Raw genomic sequence first — 25882 nt, 5'->3', positions numbered from 1 at the left:
TCCACAGGACGGAACTCGTCGACTTGAAATTTGGTATGCCAATGTAGTTTGGGTGACAATACAAGTACAGTTAACAAAAAGTACAGTCAGCAAAAAAGCTTGTATTAAAAATGTAATTTTTACCAAAAACCTTTATGTAGATAAAAACTGCCTATTGCAATGAAAAAGTGCTTAATTCCATATCCATTATTTTTTATACAATAGCCGTGGTTGCCAGGTGATTTGTATATGGCTTGAGCACAGTGTCTTGGTAAAATGCTCGCACCCCTGAGTTTTCGGGATTTACTTGGGAATACATTTAAATTGACCACACACTGCGAATAAAATCAGTAGTGTAAGTGAAGTTCCCAAGCCCCCTCATTCCGAGAGGAAACTCTGGCCCTGCAGTGGTTATATAGGCCGAGATAATGATGATTACTGTAATATATTTTCTTCAAAAATAATAGTTTCTGATTGGTAATAAGTTTTTATTTTATTTCAGGACGCAGAAGGTGTCCCGGTGATTCTCTAGCACGCTCTTTTATTTTCCTTACTTTCGTGGGGATACTACAAAAGTTCAAGATACAGTGTGTCAACGGTCTTCTGCCCAGTGACGAACCAGTCATAGGGTTAATTGCAGCTCCCAGGCCGTACTCTGCAAGTTTTGTGAAAAGAAATTGATAATATTACCGGTGGCCCTGGAACTGTAATCGAGCTTCTGTACACAAAAATGGAAACGTAGTTTCGCTTAGTTCAAAAACTCTTAATATCTAATAGAAAACTGTAATTTAGCATGTATAATAAAACTGAATACAGGCCCCAGTCCTTGGACATTCGTAAATAAAAAAATGCTCAGTGGTACGCTTTTGGCCAAATTGTTTTTTTTTTTGCGCTAATTACCTTTGAATCACCTTTGTTAATAGTTAGATGGCTATGGAATGATAATTACATTGCTAAAATAGTTGGAATCACATTTTTTCTTCTAGTTATTATTGGACATTTGTACGTTAAAAAAAAATAAGCGGGATGGTTTTGGCCGATTATCACATTCTAATTGTAAATGCTCTAGTATGTAACGAAAGTTAATTGTTTTCGCTATTCACCTATGAGAACCACCTGTATAAGGTATAGTTATATGGGTATGGTGTTGGGTAATTTCATTATTAAAATAGCTTGATACGTTTTTGTCTTAATTTTCATTTTTATAAACACTGTACCTATTGTAAGAGTCAGAGCCTGTTTCACTCCTTTCTGGTACGTCCCAATTATTATGAGCAGCAGAGATACATGTGATCCCGTTTTCTAAACTAAAAAGTTTTAATTATATAGTAATGCATGAATAATAAATGGTACATAGTAAGCGAACAATTTTTTCCACTGTTCCTGTTTCATTTTCTCGCCATCGAAGTGAAAAGCAGAGTGTAAAACTCGAGCATTAAACCCATGTTCCCCTCGACGTGTCTATCCGGGTGGCTATATGAACGTCTCGGGTAAAATGGCTCGTTTATACTGTGGTTGTACAATCTACTATTTATGTTGCCAACGGATATCTATCACACAAATTAAAAGGAATTTAACATATAGCTGTAAACGGGAGGTAATTATTTAGTTTTTTTTTCTACAAAAAAGCAAAATATATGCACCTAAATGTGTGATCCTTCTATACCTAGTGCCATCTACGAAGGCGCGTGATTTTGTCAAAATTAGATGTTAATAACATTGTAATAAGAATCACGGCACGCGTCATCGTGAATGACTCTACCCACAGATTACTAATATGTAGCTAGCTAACTCTACCTATACATATAAGTTCACAGACTACTAAGAGATACTTATAAATTGACTACTTGTTTAAACAAAACACAGTATACAATGATGAAATCTTGTCTCTGGTCTACTTTGGTGTGATCTGAGAGGTGTAACAGCGTTTTCACATTATCCGATCCGATATCGAGGCAAGTAAAATGTATGAAATATGTACCTGTTTTTCACATTGGCCGGCCGATATCGGATATCGGAGCCGACACCAATATGTGGGCGGCACCATCGAATCGGACGCCCGTGGGCTGTCGGATTATAATGTTTGTATGTTTGCTATGCGTGTATCTAAATTGTCTCTGTGCGCGCAGAGCCCGATGCGTGGCGGCAATTTTGAGCCGGCCGTATCGGAACGATTTTGTCGGAAATATGACAGTGTAAGCAGCACATGGTGTCATCTATCGGATGTCGTCTATCGTCGTCCGATACCGATATCGGATCGGATAATTTGAATACGCTCTGATGTATTCTGAGATAAGAGATTACATAAATTTGAACCAAAGACAATTTATGTTATTTACGCCCATAATGGTTAGTATCTAGTTAACAACCTCTTTACTGAATTAGAATGCCGTTTTTTTTCAATCTATATTGTCACTGACAGACTTGCTTTGGTTTTTCCGGTTTCTCTTTTAGGTTTCTCTATGGATACTAATACTCTTTGGTTTGAGATTTGTCAAGTCGCACAGTAGGATCTCACGTCAAACATGTGTATCAGATACAATTTAAAATACAATAAATTATTCGGTGTCGGGTGATGCAACGATTAACCGTTTAGAAAAACTAGCATTTGATCGGTTTGAGTATTATAACTCTAATGCCTTACTCACGCAGGCTCTCCGAGTCTTTAGGAAGCTCTCTCTCTGGCCACTTGGCCACTAAGGTAAGTATTTACGTTTAAGCTGAAACTTGTAAACATATAGAAACAAAATGGATAAAAAATCACTTTGCATTTAGATGTCCCTATTTATTTGTCTGCAAGCTCGGTCAAATAACATTAACCAACTGTCAGCAATATTTTTTGATATTTGTTTGGTCTTTTTACTCTTCGGCAGTACCTAGGTATCATAAGGGTTGGCAGCTAAGTAATTTGACAAATAATATTCAGCGGAGCACTTTTTACTAGGTTATTTACGTAGACTTCATGTACCGCTGAACACGAGCCTTATTTATCCTTTGGTCTACTCGTCATCCACGTGAGTCTGCAAAATGCTACACGGCCGAAACGTAGATATATAAATGTGGATACATTTGCTCGCAGAACAATTGATTGTCATATCATAACAATTCATTTCTATTCCTCTTCTTTATTTTTAAGAGTTATCAAAATACCGTATCATAGAGTAAAATACCAAATGATCAGGTTGAAAATACCGAATGATCAAATGAAAAGTATGGTATATTTCGTATTTTATGTTTTAGTACAGTCAAGTGTAGAATGTGAGCTTATTCAAAGTTTCAAAAATAAGTACCACAGACTCTTATTCCGACGCAATAGGGCCGTAGTAACATATTTTTGAGTGGTTCGAATAGATATTTATTTTTGTACATAAATGATTTTTTCTTCGATTTTTCACATATCATTGGTGACTTTAAACTAAACATGTAAAACGAATAATAACAAAAATACAGCTGGGTATAGTATAATACGGGCTGTACGTTGTTTCGCAAACAACATTTTAATAGAATTTCGTTTAACAGATATTTTTTCTCATATTATTGTTTCATAGAATAGTCAATATATGGAACACTTACTTTGAAGAAATTTGTATCATTGATTTTTGTTATACTTTTCTGGTAGCGATTCGCTTTCTGTGGGGTCACAGCTCTAATCTAACCAAATCTAACCTACATAAAATTACTATATTAAAATGTGTTACTTTTTATTAAATTATGGACAACATAACGTCTATTTGGAGTACTGCTTTTTCGCAACGTAACGTTTGGCAACCTGTTTTATTTCGAAACTTTTCATTTCGCAAACTCTAAAACTGTGAATATTTCAGGATTTATTTCTGGACCATCGTACTCCTAACCCTTTAGGTTAGGTTAGGTTAGTTTTATAAAAATCCTGAAATATTTACAGTTTCAGAAATATTAAATAGTTGGGAAATTAAACAGGTTGCCGAACGTTATTCGCCGAAACATAGTAAACCCGTCTATGTTTACATTTTCGTTGAAACAAAATATCGTGAATAAATAAACAGAAAAAAAAACTTTAAAAAAATATTCTTTGGTTTGACACAATTGTTAAATAAAATAATTTCACTATAAAATTCATTGAATTATTTTTCTATTAAATATATGTTTCATTCAAGTAAATAGTAATTTAAACAATAATATTCGAAGTAAAAATACAAGGACTAAATATTATATGAAACATTTTCTGCGAAACGAAATTCTGTGAAATTTCTGTCTGTGAAAGAAGGGAACACCTATAATACGGTATATTACGTATTTTACCAAAAAATACAACTAGTATAATACCGGCCTTACATCTAGTTCTGTTATACAATGTGGGTTCTTTAAAGTCTACCCATTACACCGTATCATACCATGACCGTAATAGCAACGTGTCAGGCAAATAGTAGATTGTACAACAAGAGCATAAAACGAGCCATTTTACCCGAGACGTTCATATAGCCATAGCCATATGGATAGACACGTCGAGGGGAAAATAAGTTTAATGCTCGAGTTTTACACTGATTTTCACTTCGATTGGTAGGAGGATGAAATAACACAAGTGGAAACAATTGTTCACTTACTATTTTCTAGCATTGCTAATATAATTATAAATACTTTTGATATATTTTGATTTATTTGATTAATTATTAGTTTTATAAAAATTATTAAAAAAATATATTAAAACTTTTTGTTAACACCAGATTTCCTTGGTCTTAGACGCAATTTCACAATAAAAAGTCATTTTAAGATCCAAGCATAAACACAAACTTTACGAATGGTATATTAATTTTATATAACTAGTATAATACCGGCCTTACATCTAGTTCTGTTATACAATGTGCTACGTATCATACCATGTAATAGCAACGTGTCAGGCAAATAGTACAAGAGCATAAAACGAGCCATTTTACCCGAGACGTTCATATAGGCCATATGGATAGACACGTCGAGGGAAAATAAGTTTAATGCTCCACTGATTTTCACTTCGATTGGTAGGAGGATGAAATAACACAAGTGGAAACAATTGTTCGGTACCTTAAGCATTGCTAATATAATTACAAATACTTTTGCTTTTTGTTAACACCAGATTTCCTTGGTCTTAGACGCAGATTTTACTTTACGCACAAGAGCATAAAAAGTCATTTTATGTCGCCTAGATCCAGCATAAACACAAACTTTACGAGTGAAAAATATTTTTCATCACACTTGCTCGTAAACAGTGTCGTAACAAGCAGGCTACCTTGGTTGCAACTCGACCTTAATGTGCTTGTCATGAAACCCGTGGTCGGTAAATGAGTCATTGCCCGTACTAATTTTCATGTCATGAAGCCCTAGGTCGGTAAATGAGTTTGTTACTTCATGGTGTGCTGCTGCTCCGTGCGCGCGCTGCACACGCACGCCATGCACATGCTGCGGAGGGGGAGCTGGCGCTGCCAAGAGCGCTATCAGCGGTATCGGCAATTTTTGAAAAAAGTGATGAAAAACATTGTATGTCGCACGGGCGGTACTAGAATTACGAACATCGACTCATTAAAGCCCTCAGTCTTCGACTTCGGGCTTCTAATAGACTCTCGTTCGTAATTCCTTATTTACCGCCCTTAAGACACAATGTACTATTATTCTTAGTATTGAAAAATATCAGACTATGCCCTCTAGCCCGTTTCCTGATCAACCGTCGCCGTTGCATGCCATGTGTATGTCGGCGGCCGATCGTTAAATCCACCAGATCACGAAATTCCTAGGCATATCGTGAAATGGCGCCATTTCATGATATGCCTTAATGTTTGTTGGCCAGGCATATCACGATGTGCCTGAGAAACAATATGGCAGATCGATTAGAGCAATGCATTCGTCGATATTCCTAGCTCATATACCGGGCACATAGTGATATGTCGAAAAAAAGAAAATTTTGGCACGACGAGCGAAACGACGGCGGCATTTCATGATCTGCCTAAACGTCACTAGGCAAATCGTTAAACGGTGAGTTTCCAACGATATGGCGGATTTCCCTTAGCCAATTCATGAAATGGCGCCATTTCACGATATGCCTAGGAATTTCATGATCCGGCGGATTTAACGATCGGCCGCCGACATATACATGCACTTGATATTCCGTTCCTGACACGTGCTTATTACGGTCATGGCATTATACGGTGTAGTGGGTAGAGACCTGTAAATGGCTACCTACATACGAGTAGGTAGGTCCCTATAAATATATTGGAGTCCTAAAACGTTCAAGCTGCTGGCATAATTTAAGTATCAATTTCGATCTGAAATTCGCGTTATTAAATCAATCTAAATAACTACTCACCCGAGAACTGCGCGCTTGTTAATTAGATGCATGCCATGCGCCACCTACAGCACAGCCGAATCACATTTATGGCCGTTACAAATACTTATTTTGAAACTAAACTATGGAATATTACAGTCGATATGTTGGAATTCCTACGTATCTAAATCTTCAAAAACACGAGGAGCATCTTCCTTCTCATTAGCACTGTACGAACTAGATTTGGAGCTTATACCTGCAGTTTACAAATCCTCGTGCTAATGATAGAACTAACGATATATCTGCATCGATAGCTGTCTTCTTCTTGCACGTGAGTTTCTTACAAAAAAACATTATAACTTAAAAATACGCGTTTTCCGAGAGATGGACCAATCTAGACCGGTGGCTTGCCCCCGAACTCCCCCAAAAACATCAATCATTTGAGCCGTTTCTGAGATCAATACATAAATATTTCCATCCATCCATCCCAGCCTATATACGTCCCACTGCTGGGCTGAGGCCTCCTCTCAGAACAAGAGGGCTTGGGCCATAGTTCCCACGCGGGCCCAGTGCGGATTGGGAACTTCACACGCACCATTGAATTGCTTCGCAGGTTTGTGCAGGTTTCCTCGCGATGTTTTCCTTCACCGCAAAGCTCGTGGTAAATGTCAAATGTAACTCCGCACATGAATTTCGAAAAACTCAGAGGTGCGAGCCGGGGTTTGAACCCACGACCCTCTGCTTGAGAGGCGATAGGGCAAACCACTAGGCAACCACGGCTCATATATTTATGAATCGCTATTTTAAAGATTGTTTTAATGTATATAATAAATAACAGAAACAAAATTAGGAAAATACACACGAGTACGCGTGATCCTCATTACTTTAGAAGTAAAGCGTGACGAGATTCTGAGTTCTTGACACCTATGTAATGTATCTAATTTATTTATGAGATCGCATTTAAGTATAATTAAACAACTTTTACAGACCTACACCTGGACAGACAAGCGTACCTAAGCCTAGCCGTAACAGAGGGGAGAACGGAGAGGGACACAACTGTCTGTTAGTGTAAGATGGTGGTATGGATATCCCATTCTAACAGATGGCTGCGTCCCTCTCGGCCGCCGGACCGTTCGATCGTCTGTTAGCACCCAACGGGGCATTAGGCACGCTTGTCTGTCCTTGTCTTACGCATCTACGTACAGTCAAGTGCAAAAAAAAAATAAGCCTTATTGCGACGGAATAAGAGTCTGTGGCACTTATTTTTGAAACTTTGAATAAGTTCATATTTTTACACTTGACTGTACTTTACTCATGTTATTAGTATAATCGATTGACTATTTAATTTAAATATATTTAACTATCAATATCGTGGAGTGATCATTGTTGTTAGGCAATCTGGTACAGTCGAGTTCATAAACCTGTGAGCAAAAATTTTATCAAAAATATCTGAACACGACTATTGTTAACGGCTGTAAGAATCAAGTCGTTTTGGCGTCACGCCACTGATACCTACTTTGTTTTCAGGATCTAACCCAAGAAAGTCACTTCAAATGGATAAGTATAAGGAAATTTTTATACGTCGCGTTTGTACACGCATCGAGTGCGTTCGATTATGATCTCTTCTCTAAATTACTTCATGAAAGAAGTAAGAATTTGTCTTTAATTTTATAATTAGGCAATAGAGCATTATAGAAAACAGTCAGTAGCAATGGCGCGGAATGAACTTTTTCTATGTGTTCTAGTACGGCCAAGGACTTTAATTCTTGAGCCACCATGGAACCATTTCACAGTAAACGTCATAGTGACAACGCATTAATTAACAAGGAACATCGTAATGACTTTTCCTTTGTATAGGTTCCATGGTGGCTCATGACATAATTAAAGCCTTTGACCGTACCAGTTGGTTTACAAAGCATTTGGCAAAATAAGTATTTCAAATTGTTTTGCAAAAAAAAATTTAAAAGTAATTCATTCCGTATCCCACAACTGAAAAACTTGTGCGGATGAAACGAAGCTGGTGAGATTTTTACTATGATGTTTTTTGTATTTGGTAGGTGACCTGCCCACCTACCTCCCCCTTGAGTTTGTAGAGCAACTAACGAGACAGCCTGTATAAATAGAATCTATAAATAAAACAGAATCGGCGAAATGTATGTACGCGCTAAACTTCCGAACGACGGCACCGAATTGAATAATTATTTTTTGCTGTGTTCATTATTGTCAGGACAAGGTTAGTGCGTAACAAATTTGAAAACAAAAAAACTGGAACTGTGGCGAAGCCACGGGCAACAGCTATTGTACAATATAATAAATAAACACCCAAGACTCTAGCACAAACATTCTGCCCCGACCGGTAATCGAAATAGAGATCTCAAGTTTCGTAATTAAGTTCTCTAACCACTTGGTTATCTGGTCGTAATATGATATTTTTTGTTCCAGTTACTCTATTTAATTTTACGTTCGCAGCAGTAACTATAGGTATCACTTACATGTGCGCTGATTTGTTTATAAAGCAATATACTAGACGGCTAGACTTCAATCAAGATTTAAATCCACTCATAAAGGGCTTAACAGTATCAATTTTAATTCAAACTACGTTTTGGAATTTATACGTAAGTATTGATATACATAAGTACTTAAGAGCTCTCGTAGATATGTATATAGTTGGAGTTATAAAAATTGGACGAAATAATGTAATACTTACGTATGTATGTATCATTTCCCATCAGATGACTCGCTTGCTCGTTTGCCTTCCTCTCACAATAAAAAAAATACTTTTTAGAAATACATAACAGACTATAAGGAAGAAGTAGTCCATTGATAAACCAGTTGAAATACCCCCGACACTGCCAATTCAAAGTTCAATATCTTAAAAACGGCTGAACCAATTTTAATTCAACTTAGCTAAAAACCACCGCAAGGATGCTTTCACGTCAAAAAATCGCATAGATATCGGTCCGTCCGTTTGAGAGCTACGATGCCACAGACAGACATTGGCGTCGGGGGTACAAGAGTAGCGGGTGGTAGGACCTTGTGCAAGATCGGTTCGAATCGTCTTAATCTAACGCTAATCCTGCCGCTAAGGAGCAGTTATTGGTTACCGGTTCGCTACAACCAAATATCATATTATTATATGAGACAGAGTAATTTTGATCTTTGGGTCATTTGACCAAAAGTATTTTTGAAAAGTATTTTCACCTTCAGTCTAAATAATAGTTCGATATTTGAAGCAATGGTTCGTTTTACCAATTATTCATTTTGAATACCGGATGTAATGTAATGTGTATCTGAAGGTAATTATGACGTTTTGTTATATTGAAATCAATTCTTTTTGAGATTTTTGATATCTGTTTTGACATTGCGACGTACTAAGAAAATGGTATCATAATCCAATCGCAGGTGCAAATTAATTTCACCAGCTGTATACTCTTCGCGCTTCAGTGCGGCAGCGTAAGAAATGTTACCGGTTGGCTACAACCCTTCTACAACCAAATATCAAAAATCAATAATCATAAATATCATAATATTTGGTTGTAGAAGGGTTGTAGCCAGCCGGTAACAGTTCTTCGCTGCCGCGCCGAAGCGCGGAGAGTATACAGCTGCTGAAATTAATTGCACCTGCGACTTACTGTCTCAGCCCTCTAGACCAGTGTTTTTCAATGTGTGGTTCGCGACCCCCTGAGGGGTCGCGGATGCCCCTCAAGGGGTGTCGCAATATCTTTCAAATACGCTCATCGTTATTGTGCGATAACATGATTATTCAATGTTTGTATTATCAACGTAAGATAATACAAAATAACTGTAAGTGAAGGTAAGCCGGGGGTCGTCAAATATATTTCAAACCAAGGCGGGCCGCGTCTTGAAAAAGTTTGAAAACACTGCTCTAGACTGGCAATGCACCAGCAATCCTCACGTGTTTGTTGATCGTTTGCCACCCTATAACAGAAGATAGTAATCCTTGGCTTTATGGTATTTATCTACAACTAGTTTATCGCAGAACGCGAGAGACGCTGGCGACGCTGTGAGATATCTCTTCACCGGGTTGGGGGGTTCCGCGGCGTGGTCCCAATGCCAGCGCGGACTCAACCACACGCAATGTATTAGTCCTGCAGAACTAGTGCGCAGATGCGCGAAGCGGGACCACATTGAAGTGAAGATAACGTCTGCTCATCTTAATTATATGCAAGTTGAAATAACTCCATTATTCATAAAAACTTACTAATTCGGACCAGAGGAACTACTTCGAAATTCGAAGTTCGTATCGTACCATCCCTCTCACTCTCGCATTAAATAATATTCGCATCAGCGGGACGGCAAGAAACGAAGTTCGAATTTTGCACTTCGTAGTATAGGGCCAGGATGTCCTTCTAGCAGAACTTTCTCGTTGACAAAATGTCCGTATGTAATAAGTCATTGGAGCAAAAAGTTCGCAATTTAAAAGGTATACGTTATGCCTATCCAATTTATTAAAAGTGTAAGCAAACCGATTTCATCAAAATTTTCTTGTATAAACACCCACTGGATCGAATCAATAACACATTTAAGTATCTATAATTCGTGTCTTTTAACTAGATGTCTAATCACTTTTTTCACCAAAATTCACTTGAAATCAATATTTATTTTTCGTTTGAAAAATCTTCGTCAAAATCTGACGTCATATTTTTTGTTTGAAAAATGTGTATAATCTGACGTATTTCTTAGAAACATAGTATAATCTGTAGGTGGAAAATTTGACATTTTAAAAATCGATTAATGCGCGGATGAATAAGCGATTTTTATTTACTTTTGTACGATACGTTGATCTCTTCAATAAATAAATAATCGATTTACTGAACAGATTAATTATTTTGCAATAGGTTCTAGGTTTCACATCACTAAATGTCTATGGTCGGGTTAGTGGCATCTTTGTTTACGCTTGTCATAAATTGGATTGGAATACAATCCATATATTGTCTCCGTAAAGGTACAGTCTTACTAAATTATCACGGGAGCCAAACGTTCGCAATGAAAATTTTACTCTACACTACATACTCGTAACAAACTAATCTCTTACTCTCTCTCTCTCCCATTTCATCTTTTGGGCTACGTTTCCACCTGAGATGTGCGAGGATGCGTTGCTGGGAATGTGTTTCTCATGAACCAATAGAATTGCTTCGTTTACTTATTCTCGCTCCGCTCAGCTGTTTCCACTAGAGCTAAGAAGTTTATTTTTGAAATTAGAATATTTAGAATTAAATCAATTTCATTCTGAGGGTGGGACCAGAGGCCGTATTGCCTAATGTTTCTGACGCTCGCGATCGCAATCAAATGACAGTTTTTAAATGCGAAATCTGTCATTTGATTGCGATCGCGAGCGCCAGAAACGTTAGGCAATACGGCCTCTGTAGTGCGTTCCTTAAATTATTAGAAGTTGCACCAGTAATCTCATGATAAATACAACATGTTATATATGTATAACAGTATCCTTATGCTTACTAGTATATTGTACAAGCGAAAGTAATTTGTCTGTTACGTCTTCACGTTTAAATCGCTTAAATTTGGCATGCAGATATTTTAAGACCCTGGAAAGGACTTAGGATAGTATTTATCAGAAAGGAACAAGTTCTTGGCAGACGAAGTCGCCGGCCAAACTAGTACGTAATAATTTTGAGTATCATAATGTCCTTGTAACTGGAAATAAATGACCATTACGTTATTATTGCCATATATGCTGAGAAATCGAAGCCATTTCGTTACGGCCCGTTGTTCACGCGCGAAGGGGCCCTGAACAAAGGAATTACGTTATCGACTATATGCTTTTTCTTTGTTTACTCATTTTACGGATTCCGTAGTCGTACAAGTGGTTCTATATTAATTTGCATAAAATTAATTGGCATTATTGAAATTGGCATAACGCAATTTCACATAATTATTAATTCGCATAATTGAATCGAATCGCATAATGTGGATTGGCATAACGGTAAGTTGCCATGAATTTAACCTTGCATAAGTATTGAACAGTATACTTAAACATAAAATGGTTATTTTTAATGAAATTGTATATTTTATTTGTCAAGCAATATATATATAAAGAAAAAAATAATTATAAAGAAGAAAATGCGAATTCATTTTATAACAGTTAAAGTTATAGTTAATAATTTGATGCATATTTCAATTGTGCGAATTCATTATTATGCTAAATAGTGTTATGCTCCTTTATAATTATGCAAGTTTCCTGTTATGCACTATTTTGTTATCCCAAATCTGTTATGCGAATTCATTTAGGACAATTAATGTTATGCGAAATAAGGTCCAAGACTATTAGTGCTAGGAAGCTGTAACTTTGCAAATGTATTAACCACGCGGACAAAGTGATTGTTTTTATTCTCGCCTTAACTCATAATATGGGGTCCAACAACATGTGTTTACTAAGATTATTGTGTCAGAGCACCACTTAAAAACACGTTGGACATACAACTGATGCCATAAAATAGATATAAACACATCTACTATTTTACCTATAAAAAATATCAGTTGACACACATGTGTGGCTACGGAATTCCTACTCCTGTGCCTTTGACACACATTCGTGACTGCGATAATTTCGACCGGCTTAGCGTAAGGGCTTAGTGGAACATTGCTGGTGCCGAACATGTTTATGGAAATCCACTTAATAGTGGTGAAGGGTATCATCATCGAATTTGTGATAACAATTATTTTGGAGGAACGCTTGAGAACTGACCGACCAATGGAAGATGAGTGGGTGAAAAAAATGACAATGATATAGTCGAATATAACATATACAGCGCGAGGATAACCTTGTATGTAATCCTGTTTTGGAATGTGATCGTACTCGTATTATAGGGTATCCTTGCTTGCGTTATAGGGTTTACTCTAAGCACAACACCTAATTCAGTAATCAAATCATAGACTGAGCGGTAAAAAATCTGGCCCTCAAATGCATGGAGAAATAGGTCATTTTGTATGTAGAGTGGGCCAAATTTTGTGCCGCTGACTGAGTATATTATTATGTGTCGATAAACGATCCCCCAAGTCTATCATAATCGTAACTGAGTGCATTGTCTTGTCTAAACGTGTTATAATATATTTCAGGAGACAGTTTGAAACAGAAGACAGATCAATAATCACAACTAGATTTTTTGTCAGTGCCATAGTGTGGACGTTGAATTTCTTGCTATCAACTGTGACCGACGACTCAATATTGAAGGTTACCATCTCAATATCATTAGTTTTAAGAATCCTCAACATATAGTTTATGAAACTAAAAATAAAGCGATTAAATAAAAACTACCATTTAAGGTGAACGATAAAGTACGAACTATCTAATTACGCTTCCCAACGCTTAAAACAAGAGTGTTTTAAAATTCGATTTTCTTTCAATAAAGTTTAAGTACCTACAATGTCAGAGCCTTAACTTCTGAACCCTGTTCCTCCTTATCCTTCTAGGCTATCCCCTAGTAGGTAGGTATAGGTAGGTTTAACAGTGGATTTCCGTAGTTTGGGTTTTATCGACGTACGATTGAATGTGCATCCAATTTTTTTCTGCTATGTCGTTGGTCAATGATTGATGGAACAAAATATCTGTCTATATACCAGGTGGGCCCTGTAACAGGAGCAAAAAATTAAAACACAGGTTCTGCTACTCAAATGGATAGTTTAAGGGCAACACACACAGAAAGCGTGCGCGGGTCGGGTCGTGTCCAGCGCGTGAGCCGCGCGGTTCGTTGTATTCACACAGAGAGCGGGTCGGACGTCCCTAGAAGTGACGACTTTTGCATTAATCTTAGCGACCAAAATGGTTTATCTGGCGACTTTTGGAGAAAAAATTAAAACAGTTCTAGAACCAATTATTGAACCAATTAATTATACGACATTTTTGTCAACTCGACATAGAATTATACAGTGCCGCGAGATATATGTGGAAAACGCCGAACACGCTTGCGCACCAAGGTTAAACTTTATTTACTTACTAAATTAAATCCAATTTATGTGATGATGTTTTTATTGTATGGAGTAAACCCGGTTTTCGGTTTTTCTCCATACTTACATCAAAAACCGATTTTGAATTCCCAACCTCTAAGGTGGCAGCCTAAGGTATAAAATATACCTAAACTTGGAATATTCCGTACAAAATACGAAATCCTTAGAAAAATTATACTTACTTAATTTTTTTCTAATGGCTACGGAACCCTATTTTGGGCGTGTCAGACACGCTCTTGGCCGGTTTTTTAATACTTAATATAGGTAGTGCCACGAGAGTTTAAGTGAATGAGTACACACACAGCTACAAAAATATATAACTGATTGCACAAAAGAAGAATAAATTAAATGAATGAGTAAATGTCAAAATTATGATGTCATTACACGACATGTAGCTGTGTGTGTAATCATTCAATCACTTCAACTCATGTGGCACTACCTATACTAACATGTTTTAGGGGGATTTCCAATTAATTAAAGCAATTTTAGGGGTTATTAACTTAATCTTTAGGGATAAATACTTTTGAGAGTTGGTAACTCTGCGCTCGGCCCGCGCGTTGTTTGTGACGACGGGCGACGGGCGCGGGCCCGCGTTCTGTGTGAAGGCGTCCATATACCGCCATGCAAATACGCACGTCGCGGGCCCGCGCACGACCCGCGCCTGTCCTCTCTGTGTGATGCCCTTTAGTTCTGCAACTTTCAAAAATCAAGTAATTTTATCACTGCTTATTCCAAACAAATTAAATGGTATTTTCAATGTACTGCATCCAATAGCCTAAATGACATCGCCTGTCACGTAACAAAATGACGGATTTCGCAATACATTGCTTGTCTAATTAATAAACTTTAAACTGTAATAAAAATCATAATACAAGTTTTTTTCAACAGTTGTAGAACTAAATTAACTCAAGATGAAGAATGGAAGCTTTGGTTTCATTTTTTGCTTCTGTTACAGGGCCCACCTTGTATAGGGCATGCCGACTGTGCTAGTCGAATTAACTGTGCTGACAAACTTGAAGATTCACTTGTAACAAAACATGGAGCATTCGCCGTTTTGTAATTTGTTGTAATGAACAACGAACAGAGCCAAGAATAGAGCCAAACATTGCTACGAACATTAATCACACGATCATTCTAGTCGAGGGAACGCGCTCTAGTTAATGCTCGTCAAAATTTTTATTATTATACTTGGCTATTTTTATTATTATATTGAAAATTTACCGTCGTTTCGCTTGAACGCTCGCTAGCATGCTCCCTAGAATGCTCGCTAGAACGCTCTCTAAAATGCTCGTCAGAATGCTCGCTTAAACGCTGCTGTTTATTTTGTGGCTTTTACTTGCTCATTACAAATGAATTCTTAAGCTTATGTTCATACCGACACAAACGTTTCATCATAAGTATTCAGCGAATTCATCATTAAGTATTAAAATAATTACACGTAACTTTTTGTTTCAGTTGTACAAAGTTATATTTTTGGCCACAAATCTTTCCACGGTTTTTACATTGGGTTTTTTAATGATTTTTACCAATGACACGATGAGAGCTCTTCTACAAATCATGGACTTCAATGATAAATCGGGTCATATGGTAAGGAATCATAATTAAAATGACTACTTTTATTTGAAAAAACTTAAACTTAATTTCATAAGCAATGAAGTTATGCTATAGATAGGTATGCTGGATATATGAGGCAAAACATGCATGTAATGAGCGAGAAATTGAAAAACTTTTTTAACCGCCGACGCAAAAGAGTGGTGTTATAAGTTTGACCGCTATGTGTGTTTGTCTGTGGACCGTAGCTCTTAAAGGGGTTGACCGATTTGGATGCGGATTTTTTATTTGAAATCAGGTTTGCTAGCGATGATCTGATTTGAAGTGACAAAGTCGGGGGTTTTCCAACTTTTTGTTGGTTAGGTTATTGAGCTCGGTGGAATCGCAAGGGAATTAATTATTCAGTTTCTAAATTTTGTTAAAGCAGTAGGGATTAATCTACTTTATTAAGCCGCTTTGCTTTAATGTCGTTATGCTACGGGCGGGGTAAATTTTCATTCAAAATTAGGGTTAATCAAATTAACTATAGCCTGTAAAGATGAAATCAATCACTTTTCTTTGTTTTAACCCTTTTCCAGGCATAGTGCATACATCGTCTGACATCCATAAGAACATAACTTATAATTAAGGATAGCTTTAACTATTGAAAACCGTTTAATCCAAAAAATATAACAGTTCAATCACATTTATTAATGGGAGAGTCATTAATATTTTTAATTTTGTCGAGCAGCAATGGAATGCAAACATTTATTTGACGTTTCAGAGGCAGCAAATGTTATTGTTAGTTGTTATCTCTGTTACCGATACATTGCGTGTCGAATTAATTTGTATGAAAAAAAATGTGTTTTATTTTTTAACTAGAAATACTAACTTACGTTCATTAGGTCTTATGCTTTCAGCTCTTAAAATATATGTTCTTATGGAAATCACACGTTGTATAGTGACCACATATATTATGTACACAAATATTTGACCTTGCTACATTTGCAATATGGTACAAAATCAATTGAAGTCATCATCATCATCATCATCATCCCAGCCTATATACGTCCCACTGCTGGGCACAGGCCTCCTCTCAGAACAAGAGGGCTTGGGCGATAGTTCCCACGCGGGCCCAGTGCGGATTGGGAACTTCACACGCACCATTGAATTGCTTCGCAGGTTTGTGCAGGTTTCCTCACGATGTTTTCCTTCACCGCAAAGCTCGTGGTAAATTTCAAATGTAATTCCGCACATGAATTTCGAAAAACTCAGAGGTGCAAGCCGGGGTTTGAACCCACGACCCTCTGCTTGAGAGGCGATAGGTCAAACCACTAGGCCACCACAGCTTTTATTTAATTGAAGTCATAAAAATATATAATTGTTTTTAAATTAATCGCTTATACCTAAACATCATAAAAAAATAATTCATTACAAGCTTTTATTTAGTTTAACCTGTCCCGTTGTCTGTCTGTCTATCTGCCTGTCTGTCTGTTATCAAATTTTGCAAGTTAAATTTGACCAACTCCCAGTAGTCAGAATGGCTTGAAATTTGGAATACTTATGTAAATTGCGTGACAATACAATAATTTAGTAGTGGTAGTCCAGCCAGGACTTGAAATTTGGTGTGCAAATTTTAATGTAGTTTGGGTGATAATGCAAGTACAGTCAACAAAAAGAAGGTACAGTCAGCAAACGCTTGTATTAAAATGTTTTTTTTTAAGGTTAGGTTAGTTTTGTAGTAGCTTACCTAAATTAGCGTGGCCTGGAAAAGGTTAATGTAGCCAGATTATTCACAACTTAAAAAATATTATTTACCATAGGTCTCTCAAGTTGAGGATTGTTATGGGTTCAAAGCCGGGCTTGCTCCTCTGCGTTTTTGAAATCCATGTGCGAAATTACATTTTAAATTTACCACGTTCTATTATGAAGAATTGCCTATTTAGTGGTACTTTGCAAGTTTAGTCAATGCGAATAAATTAGTCAGTAGGTACTAGTAATTTAAGCTAGGTAGCAGTAAATAATCTGAATAAGAACCTTGTTTCGCGTGAAACACCCTAATGTCACTACAATTCTTCTATATTCTAATTGTGACCATAATCATATTAATCACTTCGCTTATTTATTTTCAATGCAACTAGTCGAAACCCAACTACAGTGAAAATAAAAATTTTGACCAGCGAGGCATTAAGAAAATAGAAATACTGAGGTCTTATTGTCTATCACACTCGGAATCACAATCGTTTTACCACTTCTTTCTGTCACACGGTATAAGGTGAGGGTAGAAAGAGATGGTGAATGCAATCGCGAACGTGAACGCGTTAGTCAATACGGCCCCTGTTGGTGATTGTATGCGAATAGGTACGAGTACGTATATATTTAGAGCATTTGCACACAGCGTTTTTTGCGTGGACTGAATAAATAGATCAGCTGTAATAAATACAATTCGTGTGCGCCCTTTGTATTGAGTCAAACGCGTGACGACGGCGCGATTAAAAAACGCGGTGTGGAAAGGGCCCTTAGCAGGGAAAGTGTTAGGGCCTACGCTAGCTGACGCGGTTTGAACGGAGGGGGTGGGTGCCTTTGTAAAATAGTATGAGCAGCGCTAACTGCACGCGTCGCGTGCGACGGATTTTACCTGTAGGCGCACCAGCAGGCGTGCACCCGCACCGTGCACCCGCGCCAGCTAGCGACGGCCCTTAGGGATTAATATTTTCTTAATTTAAATATATTTGCAGAGAGATGCGATGCAAGAAATAGCGCTAGTCTATGGTGTAGGAATGATTGGCATATACGATTTAGGAACAATGTCGCCGTTCACCATGCCCGACAACACTGTGGTCATTTTTACAGTTGTTTATACATCTATTGCTCTAATGAGATCTATGATTGTAAGAATTATGTACCTAAGTATGGCTGATTGCTTAATATATGACAGAAGCATAATGTCATCGCACTATCTCTCGTTTGTTTTGTTGCCGTTAAGCACTGAATTTCTTTTCGGAAAGAAACTTCACGCTATATACATATATGCAAATAGAGCGATTGCTACAGTATCGTACTTGGTAAGTAAAAAGATATTGTCATAGTTTACACCGAACACTAGAATGTATGACTAGCTAAAATTATAGTAGCTTTTATAGCCTATTATATAATAGTACACGACTTCACTACACACCATGGCGTATTTCTAAAATAACAAACAGCGCAATACACGATTATCAATTCATGGGCACAATAGAAAATTTTGGCGACACAACAGAACTGTATGGCTCGAGCGTCCAGCGAACTGGCGCACCACAATGTTTTTATTTTATGGCCCGCCCAATACGACGTATTTAGTGGAACCACATTTCCTTTCCCCTAACCCTAAAAGTAAATTGACTTCTGCCGTAGCCAGTAATAACAAGGCTGGGGGCTAGAGGCCATGGTAAAGTTGTGTCACTCATATTGCCATGCTCAGCTTGAGGACGGGGCGCATTGCTCGTAGAACCGACGGCCAATTAGGCAGTGTGACCGCGAACCGGAAGACATAACGTGGGAAGGCCCCCAACAAGATAGACCGCTAATCTGGGATAGGTCACAGGAACCAGATAGATGCGGGTAACACAGAACCGATTGTTGTGGAACTCAACAGTAGTGCAAGTCTTTCGACTGATACGATGATGATTATTATAGTGTTCCGCCGCTACTGGGCAATTGTCTCTCCTCTTGACATCCATTACTCCTGGTCTGGCGAAATGTGAGGCCAGTCCTTTACAAAAGTTTCAAATCGTCCCACCACCACCTTGATCGATAACGCTAAGTAATCTTTAAAAAAATCGCGGCTGTAAAATTAAAATTTTAACCCAAATCCGCGATTTCTAAGCTCACAGCAGTCAAGATTTTTTTTTGTTTACAGACTCTGTTTACACTAACAATGTCGAAAATATTACACATGCAATTTCGCACGATAAAAAGCGTCTACATAGTGGGCCTACTCTGTATTCTTGGATTCTGTCTGTCTGCACCGATGTTGATGGTAACTGTCTTGACTGTTTTTTCCTGTCTATAATGGTATGTTTTATAACTATCGAGGGACTAAAGAGGACAATACTAAACACGAGGTGTCTAATCCTAGCTGTTGAAACTTTGGAATTTTATGCCAATCCCTGTTTTGGCATATTAATAGAGAGCTATCTTTGTCCGGTATTATAAATGAATGAAAACATTTTTTTTCCTTTGAACAAAAACGACGTTTAAGTATGTATATAAGTGTACCAAGCAATATGTCAAAGTTAACCAAAATAAAAAAGTACATAGTCTATCTTGTTCAGTCAACGTCATAAATACTCGTAAGTGATTACTTCTGTACCTTGTCGCTTTCAGTGGTTACATAATTTCGTATGGATTTTCAAACATGACGTTAAAGTAACATGGTACAAAAGTGATCACTTATTTATGACATTGACTATGTATACCTACAGAACCCTTAGTGTGCGAGTCTGACTGGAATCTGGCCAACTTTTGTAAATAAACTGTCCAATTCAAAGCAAAGAAATTAGTCCTTCATCCGAGAGAACTAAGAGATTATGTGTAGCTCATAGAGCATAGAATCGTGTACCTACGCACATTCAAGTTTCAAATTCTAGAGATTTTTTGTTTCTTCGTATTTGTGACCAATATCAATTATTTTTTAAGCTACCGTCCTGGAATAGAGTCAGAAATGGACTACGATATGGATTTTATACTACTTTGTTTTACTTGGCCGGCATGAGAATGGCTCTCATTATGTGGGGGTACGGAGTCGAGAGGTTCTCAACTGATATACAATTTTGGCTCGGATACAAGCCGACATGTTTTTGGACTTGGTCTTGGAAGGTTTTACCTGCAGTTTTATTGGTAAATTCCTTTTTGTCAAGTAATCATAATTAGTATTATTTTTACCCTTTTTTACCTGATGAGTAAAATAAACAGTATGTTTGTGTTCTTTGTTTTGTTTGTTACTGATTATAAATGCAATGTTTATTGAAAAGTCTATCCAAAAACCGAACCTATCTTAATTTTAAATATTTTTTTATTTTATTAAAGAGGGTTTAACAGGCTAAGGAACGTCATGTGGCCCCTGTGAGGAATAGTTGAATTGTTTGTTTGTCGCCTCATAACTAGTAATCACTCCAACTTTCAGCCCTCTATCTTTAACTGTCACAGATATAATGTCAAAAATGTATTTAAAAAAACAAACTCGTTTTTCTCGTAATCCACAGCAGCTAAAGCATCAAAACAAAATCACAGCTACGTGGTTTGAGTGGGGGTATATCTTACAATTTAATTAATATTTTATACGTGAGAAATAAAAATAAAAAATGACATTTTTTTTTTCATCTTCTTTTAACAAATTTTTTTGAAGGTACAACTGTGAAAAAAAAAACATAAATTGCAAATAGTATTAGCTACTACCGTACGAAAAATCAATTAATTATAATTGGTGCAACATACTGAAAAAAATAAAAAACTAACGAAAGTATTCAAGTATCAAAATTGTAGTCTTCTGAAAGTTCGCTTTTAAAGTTTCATGTTCGTTGCCCAGCAACAAAGAGTGTATTATTTTGTATTTGACGTATGGCAGTCACAAAAGGTTACTGAACGGCTGCTGTGTTTGAATACTTTCGCTAGTTTTTTATTTTTTTCAGTATGTTGCATCAATTATAAACAATTGATTTTTCACATGGTAGTAGCTAGTACTATTTGCAGTTTATATGATTTTTTCATAGTTTTACCTTCAAAAAAACTTGTTAAAAGGTGTCAAAAAATAAATTGTGATTTTTATTTTTTACGTATAAAAAATTAATAAAATTGTAAGGTATAATCCCACTCAAACCACGAAGCTGTGATTTTGTTTCGATACTTTAGCTGCTATGGATTATGAGAAAAACGAATTTGGAAAAAAATGTTAAGGAGACATATTTTTGACATTATCTCTGCGACAGTTCAAGATAGAGGGCTGCGTTATGAGGCGACAAACAATTGACATTCACCAATTCAACTATTCCTCACAGGGGCCACGTGTCCTTCCTTAGCCCGCTAAACCTTTTTACTTCTCTAGAGTAGCAACAAGAAGTTTATAGCAGGTGGAAATGATGCAATATCGCTAGATGACGTTAGTATCCTGAGGTCCGTTTAACGTTACAGTCATGCTTGAGATTGGCTTTTAAAATTTTAAAATAAATTCTAAACTTGACCCAAATGCCAAACGCACCTAACGATAGTGCCAACTAGCCATTCACAACAATCCTCACTAGAGGGCACTAGTTTCTTCATCATTGTCCTATTTTTATTATGAACTTTATAATCAACGGCGAAATATCAACGGCAACGAACTATACTCAACGGCACAAAATTTGGCCCACTACATATAAAATTACCTATTTTGAACATGAAACTACCGTGAGACTCACTCATATTAAATATAATGACCCGGATAACTCACGTCTTAAATCGAGTTTAGCTCATCGCATCGGTGTGTGTGAACGTACCTTTACAGAGCCATGTTGTTAGTGTTGTGGGTTACCCTACATTTGACAGTTGTAATGATGATGAAAACGCGGGTAGTTGTGTGCCGGTGTCAGTTTCGTCGGGTAGTCGCGCGAGCAGAGCGGCGGCGCGCAGTGCGCGTGTTGCAGCAGCCGCTGAGTCGCGTTGCTCCGAAGACGAAGGGCTACGGATTAGACCGAAACATGTCGAGCTAAACTCGATTTAAGACGTGAGTTATCCGGGTCATTATATTTAATAAAATTACCTATTACTGCATAAATTTGAGGGGCAGAGTTTTTCTGCTAAGTATATTTTAGTGCTTCATTATGAATTTTCTACTCTTACTATCGCAATAATTTTTAACCAACTTTGTGCGTCGGGTCATAGCTGCACTTCATTTTGTCATATGTATAGAAAAAGTATTGACTACAATTAATCTAATTACAGGTATTATTTGTGGACGGCTTTATGTACCTAACAACGCTCGAAACAATCGAACTAGTAGCCGGTGTTTGCTGGTTGATGCTCTCGATTCTCATTTCTGCAATCTTCCAGTCCAAGACGATAGCTTACTACGTAGTAGAAAACGTACGTGTCAGAGTGTACAGGGTGCCCTTGAGGTGAAGAAGGTTCGATTCTAATTGCATAACTGAGCTAGATTTGTTCTTACATGTATTTTTTTTTCATACAGATTAATTTAATTTTTTTAAATGCAATACCTAATAATACTAAGTTGACAGCACATTGATAAACTTCTATCTTAAAGATACGTCAAATATCAAATTATTTAAATACCTACCTCCGTAAAAATATCTTTACACTTTAATATAGTGCCTTGTCACTGTAAACCTTGTGATAATTTTATATGAAATTTTAAACGAACGAAGTGACAGCGACAAGGTACTAAAGTGTAAACATATCTTTGACCTCGACTGTAACATACCGCAATAACATCCCCCATGTATAGTCGACCAAGGAATTTAATTTAAGCGCTTAAAACGTCAAAGCCTATTTTCACTCACAAGTCAATATGACAATCAGCCTTCTTGTTTTATTTCTGAAGTAGGAACTGTCATTAAAATTGGTAAAGCACTTTTTTGGTCGACCGTACGATACACTGATTTAACGATTGAACTTTGAGGATAAATAAAATATTTAAAAATTCAATTTATTTGAAAATGTCCCAAAACAAAGGTAGCTCAGTTATGCAAATAGGATCCAACCTTGCATTTAATAAGTTCCATGATTAGAGGCATCCTGTATGTTGAAACACACTTTGTTATTACATTACTTGTTTACTACACAACAAGATGAAAATATGCAACTGCTTAAACATTTTTTTTACTTCTTTTTAATGCTTTTTGTAATAAGCCTTCAAGTGTCGTTAATACCGTGAGATTTCAATTAATTTGTAGAGTAGGTTCTTATATTGGAAAATGTTTTTTAATTTTAAATATTTTTCACAGAATTTAATGGGAGCGTTTAGAGCAAAAAAAAAATACGGACCGCCTGACCCTGAGGATCGTCAACAAAGACGAAATTACAACGTTCATATATATCACAGAAAATGTTTACATAATTGCATGATTCTAGATGTGAGTAAGTATAGTTATAATTTATGCTTTGTTAAATAATTTTATTGTTGTTAAATTGCTTGTAGCCACAGGGTGCGGTGCGGGTGTATTCAGCGTTATAAGTTGTTTTCGTTTCTATTCTCTCGGCTTATGTTGTTAAAAGTGATGATGTAGAGTTATGTAGTGTAATGTATTGTACTTTTTACGGAAATGAAATACACTACTGATGCTGGGTCTAATTTAAGTAAAAGTGTTGTGATTTGGCCTTCGTTATGTTAATTCGTGATAGGATAATGACGTTTGACCCCAGACAGTCAAAACGTTCGAATATTCACTCCGTAGCACGGTAGCTTTTATTGTTTTACTTTGTCTCTGTCTTATCAATATGCGAGAACGAAGAGAATGGATGACTTAAGCCTTATATGCTAGTAGGGTTACCGGTCGACTAAAGCACGGCACATGGCGCTTTGCCACTCAGTGTGTTATTTACTGACAGACTAAGACCAATCAAGGCCCACACTAATCGGTAAGCAAGAAAGGGATGCTCCGTTCAAACGTTTGAATGGCCAAGCCCACAACAGCGGTGGCACGCGTGTTTCAAAATTATGTTTAGATTCTCTTCTTGATATCGTGATAGGATACGGAGCAAGCGTGCACTATAGCCGGCGTTCCGGCTTAAGTAAAAATCAGACACGTTCGTTGACTCTGATCAAATATTATGTCATCTTAACAATTATCAAAGCACTTGCCGCTGTTCAAGCCGCTTTTGGTGTGAACTTGGTTTAAGCTTCATAGTTGTCCAAAAGTTAGACGCAATACTTTTAATTCTTATAAATTTAATTTCTTGTCTGGATATCTTTTAGGAAGACGTTACGTGTAATCATTTACCACTGATGCACACCGAAAAGGCCAGAACCTCAGTTGGGAGTTCAGAAACCTCTCTCACACACTTATACGAGGCCGATCCGAAGAGGCAGCCTTCAAGTGTCATAAACCTGGACATCAGTACTTTGGACTGAAGAAATAATAGATCAGAAAAAAATACGACCGTTTCATTTGGTTGATTCGTATTACCAATAGCAACCGTTATTGGGTGAGGAGGATATCTTTTTCAAATCAATAGACACGAGCTGTATTCCCCGCTGGTCCTCCGCAGGACAAGCTCACTCAGCCTCCTAGATATCAATCGGAACCAAAGGTACCCCTCAAGTTTAACACATCTACATAGCTACGGGGAAATTATGCTTAAGTAATTACTTATTATTTGTATACATAAATGTGTATTGTTATACTTTGATTTTTAATTCCCCGGAATTCTGACAATAACGAGACGTTTTAGAGGTAATAAACTTTTTTCAACCGAACTAATTATTAGGAGACTGACTTGTCATTTAATTAAATTTGTGGCTGTCATTCATTGTCAACCGAATTAGTTCTATTTCGGTTAATAGGTAGGGATCTCTACTTTCTTCCTGTGTTCAAAAAAATTTCTTTTTTGTCTTAAAATTTTCATGTCCTCATATCAGGAAGCCCTGTACTATAATTATAAATTTATGATATTTTAATCTACTTTTAATTTCCTTTGCAATAGCAACAATAGCATTTTGAATAGCTGTGGTGAGAATATTTATCACAGATTTCAGGTAAAAATTTCCCATTGTTGAGAATTGTCAGAATTCCGCGGAATTAAAGATCGAAGTACATATTATTATTTGAAAGAAAATATTGGCAAGCATAAAAATATGACCTTGGATTGGAATTTTATATATTTGTATGTTAAATCATGGAAAAGCTTACTGGTTAAAGCGATGTTATACTTAACTTATTAGAGGTTAGCGTGTTTTAAGCATGTTTTATTTTCAGTAAAATGTTTACAACTAAATGCATTTTCAATTTTCTTTTTATGAGTCATACTTTTAGAAGGTTTTATTTTGTAATTTTTTAGGTATCTAATTAATAATTATAATTTTTAAGTTCGTATGTACATATATAATTAGCTTTAAGAAAAATCAAGTCTTTTAAAAAGCTTTTA

General features: G+C 36.8%; 2 protein-coding genes across 8 annotated transcripts in view; both read left to right on the top strand.

Annotated features, from left to right (window-relative positions):
* Positions 1-686, top strand: part of LOC141436241 (probable cytochrome P450 305a1) — a 28826-nt gene extending 28140 nt beyond the window's left edge. For both annotated transcript variants that reach the window (XM_074099145.1, XM_074099136.1), the window contains exon 8: positions 482-686. In XM_074099145.1, the coding sequence (XP_073955246.1) occupies positions 482-660 (179 nt within the window). In that variant the 3' untranslated portion in view covers positions 661-686. The remainder of the gene's footprint in view (positions 1-481) is intronic.
* Positions 687-2473: 1787 nt separating this feature from the next.
* LOC141439887 (uncharacterized) lies at positions 2474-25705 on the top strand. 6 transcript variants are annotated; one of them, XM_074104314.1, is made up of 12 exons: positions 2474-2680; positions 7778-7898; positions 8693-8865; positions 10251-10435; positions 13346-13460; positions 15689-15820; positions 18502-18828; positions 19665-19784; positions 20444-20644; positions 22724-22864; positions 23743-23871; positions 24714-25705. In XM_074104314.1, exons 1-12 carry the CDS (start codon positions 2615-2617, stop codon positions 24867-24869), a joined length of 1866 nt encoding a protein of 621 aa, XP_073960415.1. In that variant the 5' UTR covers positions 2474-2614; the 3' UTR covers positions 24870-25705. The 6 variants fall into 6 exon arrangements, with proteins under 6 accessions (XP_073960415.1, XP_073960422.1, XP_073960432.1 ...); XM_074104321.1 differs by having other exon boundaries at positions 24718-24827; XM_074104331.1 differs by having other exon boundaries at positions 23743-23875; positions 24714-24809.
* Positions 25706-25882: the final 177 nt, after the last annotated feature.

This window comes from Choristoneura fumiferana, chromosome Z, assembly GCF_025370935.1.
Source record: "Choristoneura fumiferana chromosome Z, NRCan_CFum_1, whole genome shotgun sequence".
NCBI classification, from domain to species: domain Eukaryota; kingdom Metazoa; phylum Arthropoda; class Insecta; order Lepidoptera; family Tortricidae; genus Choristoneura; species Choristoneura fumiferana.
The sequence above is the reverse complement of the archived record's forward strand: the minus strand, read 5'-3'. Positions and strand labels throughout refer to the sequence as shown.